Source organism: Cinclus cinclus, chromosome 3 (assembly GCF_963662255.1).
Source record: "Cinclus cinclus chromosome 3, bCinCin1.1, whole genome shotgun sequence".
Lineage (NCBI taxonomy): Eukaryota > Metazoa > Chordata > Aves > Passeriformes > Cinclidae > Cinclus > Cinclus cinclus.
Window position 1 is genome coordinate 67,058,833 of NC_085048.1, and position 19,210 is coordinate 67,078,042.

The following is a 19,210-nucleotide window of genomic DNA, read 5'->3' on the forward strand; positions in this document are numbered from 1 at the left end:
CACATTTTGTGTGTTAGGGGCACAGCACTACTCTAGATATCAGAATATAATAATATGGCAATATATATAGATATAGATATATATTTAAATGTTAAAACATTTTTAGGTCAACTTGAGTAATGAATATATTTCAAATATATTCATTTTTCTATAAATAAAGGTAATTAATTTTCTTTGCAACATGGGTGCCTTTGTATGTGGCTAGCAAACTAGCAAAACAATTCTTGTATCTTCAGTGCAAAATGCACTTGTGACATAGATGAAGCTTTAACTTTTTTTTCTGTTTTTGTACTAAAATTGTACTTGCAGTAGAGTTTCAGTGTAATTTAGGAGATTACTTTAGGGCAGACATATTAAACAACTCATACAAAAGAGAATTTGTCTTAATGATGAGAAAGCTAGGTATAGTCTATTCATTTCTCAAGCAGACCCTTATGAATCACTTTAAAAGGACACTACAGCTGAAGACTGAAGAGCAATATTTATCAATATTAAATAAAACATTCGGTGAAATATGTATAAATATTTCTTCATATGAACATAACACAAAATTAAATAGTTCAGATACACAGACACCATTTAATATTTCCACTGTTGTCAAAATCATCTGTAAACACCATCTCACACTGAATACAAAAGCAGCTTTAACATCAGTTCTGTGTCCACAACACTGATGCCCCTTTTTAAAATAAGATACTTGTTTTATTTTCAGCAAAATAAGAGTCTAAGCAATATTAAAAAAAAAAAAAAGTTTTGGTCAGTTCAAAGGAGAATACAAAATAATCTTTCAACATGTAACTAAATCAATTTAGAGCAACAGTTTAAAGTACAATCCTTTCCCCAGGGGACCTCTGGCTTTTATAAATCATGTTTGGTGCAGACCATCACAAATACCAGGAAATACTGGTCATGTCTAAACTATAAATATTAAAGCCCTTTTAAAATAGTCTTTATCAAAAATTGCCAGGTTACAAATTGGTTATAAATCACATTTTTCACACCACCGAATAACCTGGCGTCAAATGGATATAGTGCACTTCTCCTGATGATTTTTAAAACAGGTTGTGGAAAAGAAACACTTTTTACTGAGCATCCTTCACGTGCAAGAATAAGCATTTCTTTGAAACAAATAATTTTTATCTGAAGATCACCTGGGCAGACAGTGCAAGCAGTGGGGTTTCACCAACTTTTGTCAGAAAATTGCAACTTGAGCTTTCATCGGAAACCGTACAGATACTGCACACAGGATCTGAGCTGGCTCTGAGAAGGGTGGTGCATCCCCATGGTGCATCTCAGGACAAGGTGTTGCAGGAGCTGTGTGTGCCTCGACAGCAGCACGGGGCTGCTGCTGATGGTTGTGCCTGCTTGGCTCCTGAGCAGCTCCCATTGAGCACCAGTACCGCGCAGCCAGATCTGGGTTCTCATCATCCTATGCCCTGCAAAGACAGCTTCATGCTCTTCCCTGAATGTAGCCTTCAGTTCCTTTCCCCTTTGTATCTTTTAAAGAGGTACGATCACTCTGAGGAGAGACTCTGTGCTCAAAGTTAAGGGTTTACTGGGCAAGTACCCCATATAAAACTCTCTAAACTCACAGGCTATGTTTTGGTTTTTGGTTTTCTCAGTTTGAAATGTGGACACCATGTTTTGGTTCCAGAGAATTGATTTCCAGAAAAACATGAATTTTTTATGTGACAAATAATGAGCTGTATACTTATAACATGATTTTTTGACTTAAAAAAATTTCAATCACATGTAATCATGATGGGCAGCCCTGTAAAACCTAGAACAATAGGTCACCTCTTTCCTGGTATATGTGTATTTCAGAGGTGTGAATGCATGCTATGCATACACACACACACAAACACATGTAACATCAGCTGCACACATTCTCAGATACTCAGAAATCAGGAATCAGGGATACAATTAAAAATATACCAGAAGAGAAGTAGACAGGAAGCTCTGCCAGGACAACCAGAGGCAATTTTTTACGTATACAGTGTCACAAATAATTTCATAATCCTGTTTTGCTATCGTGCTACATCTGTATGTAACTTGAATTGAAAGTTGTTGTATTCCTTGGAAAAAGAAGAGTTGGGCTACCTAGATGTGCTTACCTGAGATTCCAGAGTTGATTATAATCAAAGAACTGGGCAGATCAGTAATGGGTTTATAATTGCTATACAGCCTCTCACAAATTCATAGGAAAACTTTATTAAATCTTTCACTCCTTAGTAAAAATGTTGCTGTTTCTTAGTTTTTGCTGAATGTGGATTGACTTTCATATTAAACTGGATGTATTGAAAGGATAAATAAGCCTGGAAGCTGCTTTCATCTCTTGATGTTTAAATCATAGAATCAGCACCCTGGAACCATCTCCCCAACCCATCCCATTCCATCCCATCCCTCACTATCCTGCCCATCCTGCCCATTCCATCCTGTTTTGTACTATCTCATCACATGCCATCCCATCCTATCCCATCCAATCACATCCTTGCTTAGTTATTTTTTTGTTTAAAAAATACTATTCTATGAAGCCTCCCTAGGGATCCGCTTATGAAAAATGACAGACTGCCTTTGCTGATACTGCTGTTTGCGTCGTTTTCGTTTGTCACACTGGCACAGCAGCAGCATCTTGAAAGTGTTTCTGAATGTTTTGTTACACAGTGCATAGCACATGGGGTTCACTGTGCTATTGATGTAGCAAAGCCAATACCCCAGGTGCCAGAAAGTTTTGGGGATACAGTTGCAAAAGGTGTTCACCAGAACCATGATGTTATATGGGGTCCAGGTAATGATGAAGGCAAACAAAATGGCACTGAGTGTCTGTGCCGCTTTCTTTTCTTTGATGAGTGACATTCGTTTTCGTTTTGTGATCTGACTTCTGGTCTTCAGGGCAAACTTTTTTGCCAGGGTTGCTTCCTTAAAGGACAAGGGCAGGGTTGTTGATGTCTTGGTCACTGATGAGATGCCATCAGAAGCTGTGGTTGTCTCTTCTGACTCTGGTTCAATTGGAAGCTTAGTAAAGCTCTTTTGGAAATTTCCACCATCCTGAACACTTTTGGGAGGGTGCAATTTTTTAGGTTTCTTTTCCTTCGATTCTGTGTTGGATTTCTGGAGTTCATCCCCTGACTCATGCAAATCTTCTGAGGAGGGCAATTTTGTGGAATTGAGGATAGCACTGTGACCAGGAAGCTTCAGTACGATTGAATAGATGGCTCTGGTCTCTGCAGCGATGTCTTCTTCGTCAGAGGAGGCTGAATTTTCAAGGGAGGCAGCAGCATCATTGTTATTCCAGCTATCACTGCTGCTATGCTCTTGATCCCCCTGATCCGTGCTGGGCTCCCAGCTCTTCATTGTGAGCCAGAAGTGGCAGCGTCTGTACTTTTTTCGGGCGGAGCGTTTCATGTTCTGCCGTTGCAGCTCGTAGCTGCTGCAGCTCCGGGAGCTGCCCGTCTGGTGCACAAAGCGTGCTGCCTCTGCTTCACTGCCCGAAGCCTGTAGCCCTGCTAACTCTTTGGTGCGTTTCTCTGTCTCCTTGTAGATCCTCCAATACAAAATACTCATAATGGTGACCGGCAAATAAAAGGCAGCTATGGCAGTGCCAAAAGTGATTATAGGTTCACTTAGAAACTGGATGAAACATTCATCAGGAGGCACAGTCCTCTTCCCAACAAAATACTGCCAAAATAAGATGGCAGGGGCCCAAAGAACAAAAGAGACGATCCATGCTAAACCAATCATTACCCCAGCCCTTTTAGTTGTTCGTTTGGCTCTGTATGTTAGTGGCCTAGTGATGGAAAAATACCTGTCAAAACTTATCACAAGGAGGTTCATGACAGAGGCATTACTGGCAACATAGTCAATAGAGAGCCAAAGATCACAGGCCAAACTTCCCAAAGCCCAGTGGTCCATGATGATGTACGTGGTATAAAGATTCATGGAAAGAACACCGATGATCAAATCTGCACAAGCAAGGCTCAACAAGAAGTAGTTGTTGACTGTTTTCAGTTGTTTGTTAACCTTAAATGCAACAATCACTAAGATGTTTCCTATGATGGTCACCAGTGCAAGAATCCCAGTGAGGAAAGCAATCAAAACTACCTGCCAGACAGTGTGTCCACCCAGAGGGTCTTTGCTTGTGGCATTTAGGGTCATGTTTGTTGATTCCACAGTGGAGAAAACAAAACTCTCTGTAGTCTGAGGGAAATCATAGCTGCCAATGAGTGATGCTGCTTCATCAAGGAGTCCTAGTCCATGCGAATCTCTCTTCCAGGAGCTCACATTTGGAAAAAGGGGCAAGGATGAACTGTTATTTTGCATGATCATTGTGGCTCTCTGACATAGTCTGTAGCAGAGAAAAACCAAACAAAAATCAAGTGAACAGGTGAAGATGTTAAGTAATTATCCTCATACTTGTATATAAAATCACTTTAGCACTTTAAAAGATGTCTTTAAAAAGTCAAGCTGCCTGTGACACATTTCAAGGCAAACCTGTATATGATAGTACTCAGCTTCCAGACTGAGATTAATCTGAGCTCTTCATAGTGATCACATTGTGTTTCCTTATAAATATTCAATGACAGAGGAATCAAAATCCCAGGAGAATTTGAACCCACAGTAGTATTAAAATGCCCCTGAACTCTTACCTCTGAATTAAAACACTACCTGCTGGATCTGTCCTGAACTCAATATCTCAAAAGTATACTATTCTGGAGACTTCAAAAATTAAGTTCCAATCATATGGAGCCATACATCTTCCAAGTTCCAATCAACACTGGTCCCCAGTGCTAAACTTTATTAAATCTTTCAATCCTTAGTAAAAACATTGCTGTTTCTTAGTTTTTGCTGAATGTGGATTGACTTTTATATTAAACTGGATTATTAAACTGGCAAATCAGAGCCACAACCTCTGCTGCCTCCAGCTACAGCTGGTGGCAAACAAAAAATATTGTTCTTATAGTTCTTTCCTTAAACTGTGGACATACAAACCAGCATCATTTTAGTGTTTCAAGCTGCTCTAACCTGTGAGGCAGCAAAACTCTTCCCATTTTCATCTACCTTTCAGCTATCTGATAAAAGTAGCAAAAATTCTCATTAGCACTTTTTGCACATGCCACTATTAATTTTTTCATGTACATTTTTATACTTGGACTAGGGATTTTGCACTTCTGATGACTTCAAAATTTCTTTAGGGGTAAGACATGGTAAAAGTTCCTTTGAAATGATGGTCTCCAGAGTCAGGAAAAAAACTCTGGCAGATGTATGTCAAAGCAATCATTAAACACTTTGGGAAAATAGGGGAAAAAAGCATGAAAGCATTAATAATTAAGCTTTAATCCTTTTCCCCAAGTACTAACATAAAATGAAAACATGCTCAGAATAAGAACTTGCATTTCTCTTATTTCATTATCTTCTCTAGTCAGCTGACTGGATCCATAGTAATAAATTAATTATCATCAATAAGACAAAATTCTGATCAAAAAGTCCATCATTGACTGTAAGCATTGAGCAAAATATGTTGTCAATGTTTGTTTGTTTGCTAAATGTGAGTCCTTCCAGAGTCAATATATAATGGCATGAGATAATGAGTATCATAATACACTGATCTGACACAAAAATATTTACCCAAAAGAGGAGGGTTTGATTCTGTTTTTCTAATTAATTTCTAAATTCATATTTCCTTTGAACTTTTGTTCAGAATGGTTTTGCTATGAAGCCATAAGACTGTGTGTTTTTAAATGTTGCATTTTCTTTGACATATGCCGTAAATAGACCAGCAATTCCTTTCCTTCATTCATGCACAATAACTAACACAAACCTCTCCCCTATTTTGATATCTAGTGTGAATGAGGTATTATTGTTTCTTTATATTAATAGGAATACAAGGTTAGAATGAAGATGCCATATTATAATCTAATTCAGCCCACTTTTAATGCATTCATCATTGTATAACTCAGAATAAGAATTCAGTAATAATGAATAAATATTGCTCTGGTAAATCACACAGTTAAAATTTAAGTCTTTTCCTGATAGAATGATTGAAAACTCAGAGAAGCTCAACTTCTAAAAAATAAAATGGTAAGACAGGACTGTTGGAAACCATCCTTCTTGCAATGTTTCATTTAGGAAGCAGGCATTTTTTCCAGAGCTGTCAGACAGGATGAGGTCAAAACCAGAATAGTAGGTGAGGGATCTCAAATAATTATAATTGCTAAATATATGCCAGAAATTATTAATTTTATAGGTTGCAGATCTTCCTTCACTCATACTGGGGATGGAGAGCAGAGGATGAAAGCCAGAAAGCATATGTTCTGCAGCCATAAATTTCTAAAACCTCTGCAGGGCAACAGCCAATCCAGTCAAGTACTGGTTGAGAATTCTGACAGGTACACTACGACAGCAATGATATCAGTATGCTGCTTTTTCATAAAAAAAGACAAGCTGGTATCTTCTAACACATAAGAAGAGATCAGGAAGAATATATCAATAAAGGAGACCAAACTTCCACTAAAATGGATAGAATAAAAAAGAGTATCACACAGAAGTGATGGCAAAAAATAATGGTACTACTAAGAAATAAAAGTTGTTAACAGTTAGGTAGTAATTCCCATTTTCATTGTATAACACAAGCATGAACTAATCTAAGCATTAGCCTTGAAAGTCCAAAACAAATACCACATAACAGATACAAATAATCTTGTAAAATTAATATATTAAGGCCACACTGTCACCAAGTCCCTAAATCAGTTGTGAATTCTATTTAACTGAAGACTTTGAAAGGGAGTTCCAATGGAAATGTAACAACAAATCCTTTCAGAAATGCCATGATTCAAAAGACTCGTGATGAGGAGTCCTGGGATCATCATAATTCAGCTGCGGTCTTTCAGACACTGAAGAAGTGTTGGAACCAAACCTTTCTTTCTCAAGTCAGTTCTTTCATGTCTGGACTTCAAAGTAGCTTCTCTAAGTTATTGTTTCAATGAAAACCTGAACAGTCCTTAGCAGTCCAGTAAGTGAAGAAAAGGAGAAACTGAGAACAACCCACCATCTGTCTCCTGCTGTCCAGTGCAATCCTGCATCTCAAATTAGGCTTTTAAAACTCCACAGGGATTAGAGGGAGCCCTAAGCTTGCATTGACTGGACTATTTGATAAAATGGAAGTGCTAGTGGGATGATTAGTACAGTCTTTTGTTATTCTGCCTCTTCTACAAGCTCCTGTAATTGAACCATTTAATTCAATAGAAAATGTATTAACCATATGTTCATCTGCACAGAAAAAAGAAAATATCACCACCACCACTACCACTATAACATAATCAGATCAGCACAGCTGGATTTTCTTGCCTTTAGGAAGCCATGGCAAGGTACATTATCCATCATTTTCCAAAGCTGCCATGTAGTTCCTGCTTTCTGTGTAAGTGCTACAGGGAAAGAGTGTCCTGGGTTTGACAAGATGACAGTGGGATTCGCAGTGCAGCTGCCAGCACCTGCCCAGCAAGCCAAGCTCAGACAGAATGATGTGTGACCAAGTGGGAAAGCAGCCACACATACTTAGGTAAAACAAACAGTGCAGCACTGTCTGAGTGAGGCAAACAAACCAAACTGTGAAATGATTATAGGTTTACATACCATGATAAGAATTTACAAATCATTGGTATGATTACACTACATCACAATTTCTAGGCAGGGAGCAGCAAAGGAAACTTCTTTTAGCCTAAGAATATATAATTAATTACCTAAGATCATAGTAATGGTGTTCCCTGTGGGTTTGACTCTTTGTTCTTGTTTCTGCTTTTTAATAGGATCTTATGAAAGGTACAGGCCTGAGAACACCAGATGAAATGTACACTTCCCAGGATTATTCAGGAAAAGTGTAGGTCCAGTCCAGGCAATGGCTATACAGACTTTCATACACATCCATCCAGCACACCTCTGCTCTCTGCCCAGTCAGAGGGAGTGAGATATTTGATATCCCACTAAGACCGACTGGAAGGGTAGGAGAAAGTATCTACAAAAATGGTCAGGGATTTCATTAAATGGCTATAACCCAAATTTAAAAGCCTGGAATTTTGACTAGTCTAATTTATTGCACATTGCTGTAAATAGGAAGTTAAATAGAATAGATAGTAGTAAGAGTTCTGTCACAAATTTTCAGTGCATTGAATTTCTCTCTGCTTATTTAATATTTAAATGTTTTTGTGAATACTACCCATTTTGCCAAAATTTTTCTTTTCCTTAAGCTTCCCTATTCAAGAAGTCTATTTTTCTTGCTGTCTCTAAAGTGCTCTAAGAAGCATTTTCTGGGAAGTGAGATGACAATCTGTGGGTTTGGCTGTCTGTGAGATCAAAATTAGCAAGCCTTTATGGCTGAAGAATTTCGAATTGCATCTGTTTACACAGACAAGAAAATTGCTTACCTTATTTTTCCATTATTTTTTTTTCTGCACTGCTGTTATATACACATTAGCCTAAGCAGCAGAGGGCTCCGTGTAGTGATTTATAAAAGATTTTTCTAACACATGGAAGTGAAGACTTCACAATGTGTAATACAGTTACCTAAACTAGAACATATATTTTGCTGCAAAACTATTATTTGGTAAAATAAAAATATACATCCTAGTTGCAAGGTCTTCCTAAGTTTATTAGCAAGATAATGTATAACAGTTTTTCAAAACACACAGAGGTTTATTTTGCTGGTTGTTTTTTTTCTTTTCAAAATACAGTGTATTTTTTCCAAATACAATAGAGAATTTTAAAAGCTCATAATGGAAGATGAAAGCATTCACAGCTTTACATTTATAGTAGCTCATATCAATTGAAGCTAGTGCAGCACAAAGTACAGGATTCCTTATGAATGTTTATGAGGCAACAAGAGGCATAGTGTAATTATCAGTCAATATGACCTCAGATTTACCATGACTAAATTACACTTACATTAAATATATTACACTAAATATAGTTTTGCTTCTTTGCAGAATGAGATTACAGAACCATAGAAATCAAGCACACCAGCAAAAAATCCTGGCCACTGTCTTGCACACTCACAGTTGTTTAAAAAAATGACTGTCATGTATTTTATATAAGTACATATACACATAAATATATCTACATAGAGATGTATGTCACGTGTAGTGTGATGAGTATATGTATATAGAGCTGCAGATGATTGTATATGTATATATACACTTATGTGTGTACAAACACACAAACACACGCACACACACACACACACACAATCTGCAGCTATATATGCACATAATTTTGCCACATTATTCCAGGTATTCTTATAAGGGAAGACCGTATCTTTCACTTATTATATATCAACTTGATGTAGATAATGTTCTGTCAAACTTATCTCAGTTACACTTCAACCCAAATTCTTCTATTTTTAACCCATAAATATGTTTTGTTTTCTATATTCACCTAAAATAAATGGCAGTGCTTTAAAATAACTTCTGCGATTAATGAATTAGATTTGCTCATTACGTGCTTACTCTATTTCTGCTGCTAGTCTGAGGTCTAGCATGAGCAAGTTAGGAACTCATTTCTCTAATCATATGGATCCTTTTCATTACTTTGAAGAGTGTATAGAAAACCTAATGCATAGCACTGAGCTACCTGATCCATCTCCCTTGCAGCCCTGCAGTCAGAGGACGGAAGGAAGCATCCCTGGGGGGCAGGGGCAAGGGGATGCTACCTCAAGTGCTCCTGCTGGGGTACTCAAGGATGCCAGACTGGGACTACCTGAGTCTGTGTGCCTGACACAGCCAGGAAATACACTCTAAAGCTGGGCCATGCCAAGAGCCTCTTCTATGCCTTAATTTGCCAGTTAGCTTTTGCCAAACATCTACCATATCCTTCACTAGGACTGAGAGACTTTTGTTCATACTGCCCAGCTGTAGCTGCTACATCCTCTGGGGACGAGATTGCTTAAGCTGTGTTTGCTTTTACAGAATGTGCTCTTCCAAACAGCTTACTTTTTGTAGTATGAGCCTTTCACTGAGGGTTTTTATAATAGAAATGTAACTTTGGATGTGTTGTAATGGCCAGTGACTTCAGTGGAAACATCTGCTTATTTATATGGCCTCAAAAACAAAAATAAATACCGTGTTGCCATTAGAACCCGAGAAGAAAAATCTCAGACATTGCATCTGCAAAAATCCAGATACACATTTCTGATCTCTTTCACTTAAGACTTCCATCAAGTTTGAATTTGTTATACAACCTGTATAATTCAGTTGCGTTTTATTTTTTTTTTTTTTTTTTTTTTACAAATAGGTCATCTATAACAAATACACATCCTAGTCTGCATAGTTAAAGGATGGTGATTTTCACAGATTAACTGAATAGATGTTTCTGTACTATTTATTATTTATTTACTCCATGGCCCAATACTCATTCACACCATGACTTTCAGTTTTAAAATAATCCTATCTTGAAATCCTCTAAAATGATTCTTAGTGGTTTCAGAAATGAGCTGGTAATCTCACTTGTGACAGGCATCAGGGCAGTGCACATGTTCCTCACATGAAGCAGTAGCACACTTGCCAAAGGAAGGGTACTTGTCTTTCTTGGACAAGTGCACTTAGTGGTTATTGTCTAAACAATTCATGCAGGACAAAATTAAATCTTCATGAGCTTGAGCTTGGACATGCCGAGTGTTTTCAAACACTTGAAAACCAGAGCAAATCAAGTATTGGTTAAGATTATGTAAATACTGATTATCAGCTCAGTTAAATCTATGAGGTACAATTCTATAAAGAGAGGAAATTATTTAAATTCCAGGCAGTTCCAGTGAGCTTTATTAGAATTACACCCCATCTGTCCAATTGATGTTGGAGGAAACAGACATGCAGCCTGAAGTTAGTAAGAACTGCAAATACTGAGAGTTTTATTCACTTTGAGCAAACCACTGCAAACTGACTTTGCAAGTATCTGGGGACAGGAAAGTTTGGAAAAAGGGTTTTTTACTACACTGAATAAAAATATGGTATTAGATTTAATTGAAAGAAGAATACATGCCATTCAATTATCTCCTCTATTTGTGAGTGCATATTTTTTCCTTTGAAAAACACCTGTCCATCTTAGAGACTTTGTTTCAGTATTTTATTACACAGGCACTATTAAACCCAGGTTTTATTAGTATTTTTGTTAATTAATATAATGTTGGATCAGAGTTGTGATCCAGAATTTTAGCTCTCTCATTATGACATACTGTCTATTGACTCCGCAGATAATCCTCTCAATGAGATATTTAAAGTCAAATTAAGATGTTCACTATGCAAAATAAAGTGAAGGGAACTCTTAGGATTAATTATATCATTCTCCCAGATGTTGCTAAATGCTAGAATACCTTGAATCAACATGGGAAAATAGTCTCTAAAGAGAAAAAAGAAATCAAGACTTGTAAGTGATTTCTCCTCTTTTACTGAAATGGCATCTTCCTCTATAAAAATAATCACATTTGAGCATGCTCATATTGAGAAGAGCTTGTTACCAATTACAGATAAAGCAAAGAAAAGGTTATTATATTTCTCATCCTGCCCTACTTTTAGTAATACTTGCATGCATTTAAATTCCATATTTAATGTGAATATTAGCCATTAAGAACCTGTACAGGGAACAAGAAACCTCATAGGCAGACCTCTTTACTCTCTTAATTGGTACTGATTTAAAATGAAGTAATCAATTTATTATGCCTTAAAGAGAAATAAACTTGCTTTTTCTGTTTGCTCAAAACACAGTACACCTCCAGAGAAAACTGGAGCTCCCTACAAACACTTTTCAAGTATCAACGAATTCAGAGAGCCTGGAAACTGAGCTCTAAAGAAGCTCACCTGACACAATCTTTTCAATTTCATTTGTCTGCAAGAAGAAAATGAAATGAGAAAATGTCAGTCAAGCCTTGAAGCCAGAAGATTGAAAATATTTTTTTCTGGAAATGTTTTCATGGTGGGAAACAGCAACAACAACAACAACAACAACAAAGCTGCAAAAAAGCCCCTCAAACCACAGATTTTCTTCTTTTCAAAACAATATGGTTTTTATCTTCAGAAATTAATTTCATTTTTTCTCAACTTCAAACTGAATCTTAGATATTTTGTGACAAAAAGTGCTGAAAGAAGATGAGCTCTATTCCATTGTTCATTGAGAAAAATTACAAAAATATTTGTGTTTCCCTCAGGTCTGGCATAGAGCTATCCATGTCTCCAGACACTATGTGATGTTTACCTGGTGTCAGGTCCTGTTATATGCAAGATCTCTCACATGCATCGTTTAAATGTGTTAAACAACATGAATTTGAACTTCCCTGGGATAAGTTTCTAAATTGAACTGTTGCTGACCACTAGGTTTTCTACTGCAACTATGGCACTGCATGCAGGTATTAAAAGAGCAGACTATCTACTTAGGTTTTTATTGATGATGGTTAGTGTGATGATAGATGTTTGACATAAGATGCAGTGAAGTGACTTGAAAAATGCTAGGAAATGTTCTATTAAGGGAAATTTATTGTTATTGGCTTTGGTGATCGAAATATAACTATCTACTATGGCAAACCCAATACTCCCACATAGGACAGATGGTTTACTTAAAAAGAAAAAAACCCACAACCCTGTTGAGAGGTTTCAAATAGAGGAGAAAAATAACTAAGAAAAGGCTGGCTAAGGAAATCTACTCAGTTTTTTGGACACAAGCTATTTGTATGGAAAAGCAAATTTTATGAGAAATTTTGTGCCAGAATGCTATGATTTTAATATAAAACACTGCTTATCATTTTGTCTAAAGAATGCCTTAAAAAATGCAATCATAATAATGTGTTAAAGCTTTTTTCTTGGTGCCAAGTTGTCACAGTTGGTCAGAAAATAACATTTTTATTTATTTAATTGTTTTACAGAATGGAAATTACTATCATCTGAGATTTGGGGATATCTTTTCACACTAACAAGCTTATGAATTGGGCTAGTAATTTATTGGAATGGATTTATTGCTGGAGAGGTAAAGAGTTCTGTGTGCATCCTTTTTATGTATTATATTTCTTCAATACAATTGCACACAAAATGCTATAATATGGTTGAAACAGAATATTCTTTTACCTCAGGAACACCTTGGTAAATAATCAAGAAAAAAGGGCTAATAATTTTTGTTTCGACGTGTCACTCAAAATATTTTAATAAATACTTTGTTTCTTTATTCACCAGTATGTTTAAAGTCAACCTTTCTATCTATTTAAAAGTGTAGTTTAACACTCACTAGGTGGCACAATAGTTATTCAGAAGCAAAAGTCTGGACTTTGCAACAAAATCTAAACCACTCTCTCATAAAGCCTTTGTGTTATACACAGAAATTACAAACCAAATTATATCTATTCCTTTAAAGATACAGTAGATAAAGTAAATGCATGTCATCCAAGTACTGATCTGAATCAAACCAGAAACCAAATTGCAGAAAACTCTGTTCTCTGCTGTAGTTTAACTTCAATTATTTTGATTTTTTTTTCTTTTTTTTCTTTTTTTCCCTTGGAATAGAAACATCTGCAAGTCCTAGTGGAATTCTGTAGATTAATCAAAATTGCCCATTCCAAACTTCAACCCCTTATATGCTTGCTGCCAGGAATTTGTAAAGTCCCTGGAAAATCGATGGTGGCAGACACTGTGGATTTTAATGCCTGCGAGCAATTGTTCTTTAGTGAGATACAGACAAGTAATCAAATAATGCTCCAATGCTATGCTCCTTTTTTAGGTGGTTTTTGCAGGGTTTTTTTTTTGTTTGCTTGCTCTTTTGAGTTAGAGAACAAAGATGTGCCCAGGTGAACCTGTCACTAAATTGAGACATCTTCAATGAAAAGACTTGACAGAGAGGGAGGTGGCACTAAGGAAAAGTTTATGTTTAGTTATTCTACATAAATGCCTGTTGGTAGCCCTCATGACAGGGTCTTCTTCCTACTAAGATTTAAGTAGGATTGCTTGACTATCTCCTTTTCTGCCCACTTGAAATATATCCCTATAATTTGAAGGTTTTGAATTTCAGTTTTAAAAAATCTGTGCTAGTATAGAGAATACACATTCACAAGGCAGTGATTTTATTTTGTGTGCAAAATGGATCTGCTCCAGCAATTCACTGTCACTCTGCAGTTACACCACAGAGTACTGATTTCTTAGAGACCCTCTTGTCTTATGGCTGTAGCAGGTTTGTAGCAATGGAGGCACAAGACTGAGGAGGGAAGATGAAGGACTCAGGGTTAAGAAAGTTAAACATGGAAGTCAAATGTATTCCTAATTCTGTCACAGGATCTCCAGACACTACAGAAGGAGTGATGTATGCAGATCTTTAAAAGAGTATCCTTGAAAGGGTAGTGCAAAGCTGAATTTAGTAAATCACAGGTATTCCTCAACTTTAGTATATGCAACTTTGTAAAACAAAGGATCTTGAACTATATCTTTGTAGGATTTTGTCTATGTGATTCTAAAATTTTAAGATCATTCCATCAACAAAAAGGACCATTTTTAAATGCAGCAACTATATTTCCATCCATTTCATTACAAGTTTTCTATTCACTATCTACCTAATACAGCCGTGGTACTCTGCAGTCCCTCCTTGTTTCTGTTTCTGAGGATTTGGGCATTCTGTACATGGTAAATGGAAAGACATGGGGATATAATTGCATTAGCTGTAAAGGTTGCTATCTAAGTAACAGAATTTTGCTTCTAAAATAAGAAGGTAGAGTGGACTCATAATTGTTTGCATTTTCCCTTTCAAGCCTATAAAGCCTGCATTTTGTAAACCCATTACAGTCTAGGACAATCAACAGAAGACTTAAAATCAGGAGTCCTACATAAATTACAAGGAAAATATTTCTCCTGGCTTTGATAGGGTTACTCAAATGGCAAATATTTTATTTTCAGAAAGGAAGAAGAAAGCTAGAAGAAAGAGAATCTGTACCTGGGAAAAATATCTCCCACTTTTAAAGGTCAGAAGTATTCTAATACTTGAACTAAGAGTAGGGATACATGCTGCACATCTTTTCACGAAGTCCCAATGCCTCAAAAAAGAAGTAATAATGCAGCATGATTTCCTTCCATTCTTCTGTATCTTCCAGCTGCCCCACTTTTATGCTTTGATTTGTCAGTGAGCTGTACTTCTAGGCTGCTGTGGGTCTATCTGACCAATTATTTTTTTAAAATCAGAAAAGAATTTGGTTGCCACTCAGGAGGGTGTTTTCTTTGTTGTTATTTTAATGTTTCTTGGCAGTCCGACAGGGATACATGTGGGACTGAGTAGCCTTAATTAGGTAAGTATCTGCAGCAACACATGGACAGACTCCAGAGAAGATAAAATGATTTTGGATTTCTCCTTGTGGACATCAGAGAAGAGGACAAATTTCAACTTGCTGGTATTGGTACCTTCTCACCCTATTTCTTGCAGGATTAAAGCTTTACTGTAGAAAGGCCAGTGCAGGTTTTGTCTTTTTCTCTCCTGCATGACCTGAGCAGCAGCTCTCAGGGGTGTTTCAAACCCAGTATTCCCAGTTTGCAGGACTTGTGACTTGGATCCCTGTATTCAGCAAGAAGTTTGTAGTGTAGTGTCACTATGTTCTTCAAAAACTGTCCTGTGGGCCAGGGCATGTCCTTTGGAGAGAACGAGGTGTGGCTAGGATTTGCATCCAGGGCAGGGGTACCGGGAAAGAGAGGAATGGTTAGCATAAACTGCACATGCCTGTGTGCTAAAAGCTCCTGCATGAAATTTCACTGCACAAACAAAACCAATCTAGATAAGGATAAAAGGGACACAAATTATAAAATACAATACAAAGATGTATGATAGTGCCATGTTGTAACTCCTTATGGGAACCTGAAGTCAGTAGGTAGAGCAGGGAGGGTATGCAGGCAATCCTTCCTTTTGGAATAATGGTTCTTGTAACTGAAGGTAGCAACAGAATCACTTGAAGGGAAAAGGCATTTCCATTAGTTGGAGTAGCAATTCTCTGTCATCAGTTCTCCCTCTTCCCATGGTGCTCTCATGGCTAAAAGAAAGGTTCTTGCAACCACACGTAGTCAGGAGAGGAGTCCAGGTATAATGGACTGAACAGGTCAAGAACAGCTGGGGCTTGTAACCCTCTTCTACAGAAGAAAGCATCTTCAGCAATGAATTATTCAAGAGAAATAATTGCTTGAAAATGGCTGGAAAAATGCCACTTTCCTAAGAATTTAAGTGTTAGTTTGTCATAGTAGAAATACAGATTCAAAGAGTAGGAAGAGAAGAACAAAGGTTCTGTTAACATCAGAATTTTATATCAGAACAAGACAAATGCATGGAGTTGTTTTGGCATATATTATAAACAAATCAATGTCTTATTTCTCATATGTCTGACAACAAAAGTGCTCATGATGATCTTAGTGAAGAAAAGGAAGAAGCTACGCTGCCACCCAGGCTTTCAGGAAACCCACATTTTTGTTAAATAAATACACAAGATCCCTCACCCACTTAGAACACTTTTATACCATTTCAGCTGAGACTTGAGATCTGATCACAGATGCTTAGTACAGTAGCATGAAGAACAGAGCTAAAAAGAGAGTCTGGTTTCCAAAGAGACCAGGCATTATGGCAAAGCCAGTGAAGCTGTGAGCCAGAGCCAGGTGATGGCAGAGAAACACGTGGGCTTCTGAGTCAAGTCCTGCTTTCTGCCACTCCAGCTGCAGCAGACAAAGCAAATCCACCATACTTGCTCCTGAAGTAGTCATTGCATGGGACATCCTTGATTCCGTATCCTTTTATGAGAGGAAGAAGGCAGGGAAAACTGAATCTCAATAAAGTAGTTAGATGTTAAAAGTGACAGATGAGGGAAAAAAATGCATTTCCAGGCTTAACCTGACATGTCAATGGCAGTATCTGGGACCCTCAACAACTCCTTGCTACCAGGGAGGCAGTGGTTGCTGAAAGAAAAGGAGTTTATGGTATTTCAACAAACCCATAGAAATACACTGGATTGATCTGTGTAACCTGAAATACAGGGACAGAGGGATGTGGAAGGAAACAAGCTGGCTGCTCAAGTGGCTCTGTGCTGAATTACCATAAAAGACCTGGAGTCCACATCCCACATGAATTCTTTATATCTTTTTCTTAGAAGTGATATTCATATTTTAGTGAGAACTAAAGGCAAGGGATATAGCAATGTTATTAGGAAAGTGAACATGTTAATGTTGTATTAACATTTGGAAAACCTTGGTCTTCAAGAGGTCAAACACTTGCAACGTAGTACTGGTAGCACTAGCCAGGCAACACAGAGCAGCGTAGGAATGTGCCTGAGTGCTATAATTATGCACATCATCAGTACAGCACACAGCAGGATTTTCTAGATTGTTTTGCTGTTTGTGGATTTATCATCAAAATGGTGCAGGATTTCCCTGACATTCTTAATACTGCATGCCAAATGTAAATTTTCTAACTAAATAATTAATGAAAATTAAAGCATTGGAATACTTATCCATCACTGAAAAGTACTTACTGACTTTGAACAGGCATTTAACATCTAGAGTCTCCAGCTTTTTCAAAAATCCAAAAATCCTGCCCCAGCAAATGTGGCCCAATGTCAGAGATTAGGATTATCTGCATTTCTGATGAAGTTACTGATAAATTATAAATTAATAAAGGAATTCAAAGATTTTGAAGGAAGTAGCATTAACTTAACTACTGACACTTCAGAATATGAATTGCTGCCAGAATGCTGTAAGACTTTCAAAAGGCAAAATGCATCCATGAGGGATTGTGTTCAGTTGTAGTGGCTGGGATATGTATTAATGTTTACCTGAGCTTTTCAAATAGAGACTAACACTGAAATCTCACTGTAGACTTTTGATCTGAACTTGATTTCCAAATATCTCTGTGTCCCCATCAATCCCTTTCACTAATTCTCACTGCTGCTCCACAATTTTTCCAGCTGAAAATGTATCCGTCCTCCAAGCTCTATATTATTAGTGAATACAAATAAGCTGTGACTCTTTAGGATTCATGTAAACCTATCAATATTCCCATGCTGGCTGTGCTTTCAACTGCAAGAGAAACACTCCAACATCTGCAGCATATTAAAAATCAAAAATGAGACTTTTCATGGCACTTGCACATTTCTGCCCTTTCATTTGTCCTCTATCACTCATTTACTCACAGGAGGAAATTACTTTTCCTGCCAAGGTAGAGGCAAAATTTGTCAGACAAGGGAAAAAAAAAAAAAGAAGAAGAAGAAGAAGAAGAAAAAAAGATTCATTAGTGAACCAGAGGAAACAATGTCTGAGATACAAAGTGTCAGCAGACATGAGTTTCTACTGTTGCATTCCTGTGACCTTATTCAGAAAAGCATAATACACCACCTATTTTTTGCTACTAGAAATATTTTTGAAATCATAGTATCTAGATGTATTAATGTTTCACTAGAGTCTCTCTACTTATCAACACTTGTACTTTCTTTCACAAAGATGAGGAAAAGCTTTTCTGAGAAGTTGAAATAAAAATGTGTGCTTTACTTGTAAAAACCTGTGAGTTGGGAAATAATAAATGCCAGTGTAATTGGAAATATTGTCCCTAATTCCAGTGCTGCAAGGTTTCACACTGAGTTTATTTCCACACACCCTGTTTGCAATTTAAACCGTTTGTGTATTTGAGTAATTTAGGCACATTTTCAAAGCTTCTCATTGCTCTTGGTTTGTAAGGAAGGGAAGGGAAGGGAAGGGAAGGGAAGGGAAGGGAAGGGAAGGGAAGGGAAGGGAAGGGAAGGGAAGGGAAGGGAAGGGAAGGGAAGGGAAGGGAAGGGAAGGGAAGGGAAGGGAAGGGAAGGGAAGGGAAGGGAAGGGAAGGGAAGGGAAGGGAAGGGAAGGGAAGGGAAGGGAAGGGAAGGGAAGGGAAGGGAAGGGAAGGGGCAAGGGGCAAGGGCAAGGGCAAGGGAGGGAGGGAGGAAGGTATAAACCAAGCCTTCTTCTTAGGACTCAAAAATCTGTCCATTTGAAGAAGGTGAACTGAAGCCATGAATATGCAGATTTGCTGGCATGGTCAATGAGAAGGTCATCTGGAAATGGGCGGCCCTAACCTATAATGAAAGAAGAAAGAGAAATACTTGTATCAGAAGAGGGAAATGGAAGAGATTTACAGTTCCAGCCCTATCTCGAGTACAGGAGAGTTTTAAGGAATGATGGAGATGTGGCTTACAGGGAGCTCATGGTCA

The 19,210-nt window shown here is 37.5% G+C and overlaps 1 protein-coding gene across 1 annotated transcript in view; it reads right to left on the minus strand.

The window, feature by feature from the left end:
* Nucleotides 1–2,526: 2,526 nt before the first annotated feature.
* CHRM3 (cholinergic receptor muscarinic 3) overlaps nt 2,527–19,210 on the minus strand; it is a 117,429-nt gene continuing 100,745 nt past the window's right edge. The window contains exon 2 of the mRNA XM_062488954.1: nt 2,527–4,345. Coding sequence (XP_062344938.1) covers nt 2,527–4,345 — 1,819 coding nt within the window. The remainder of the gene's footprint in view (nt 4,346–19,210) is intronic.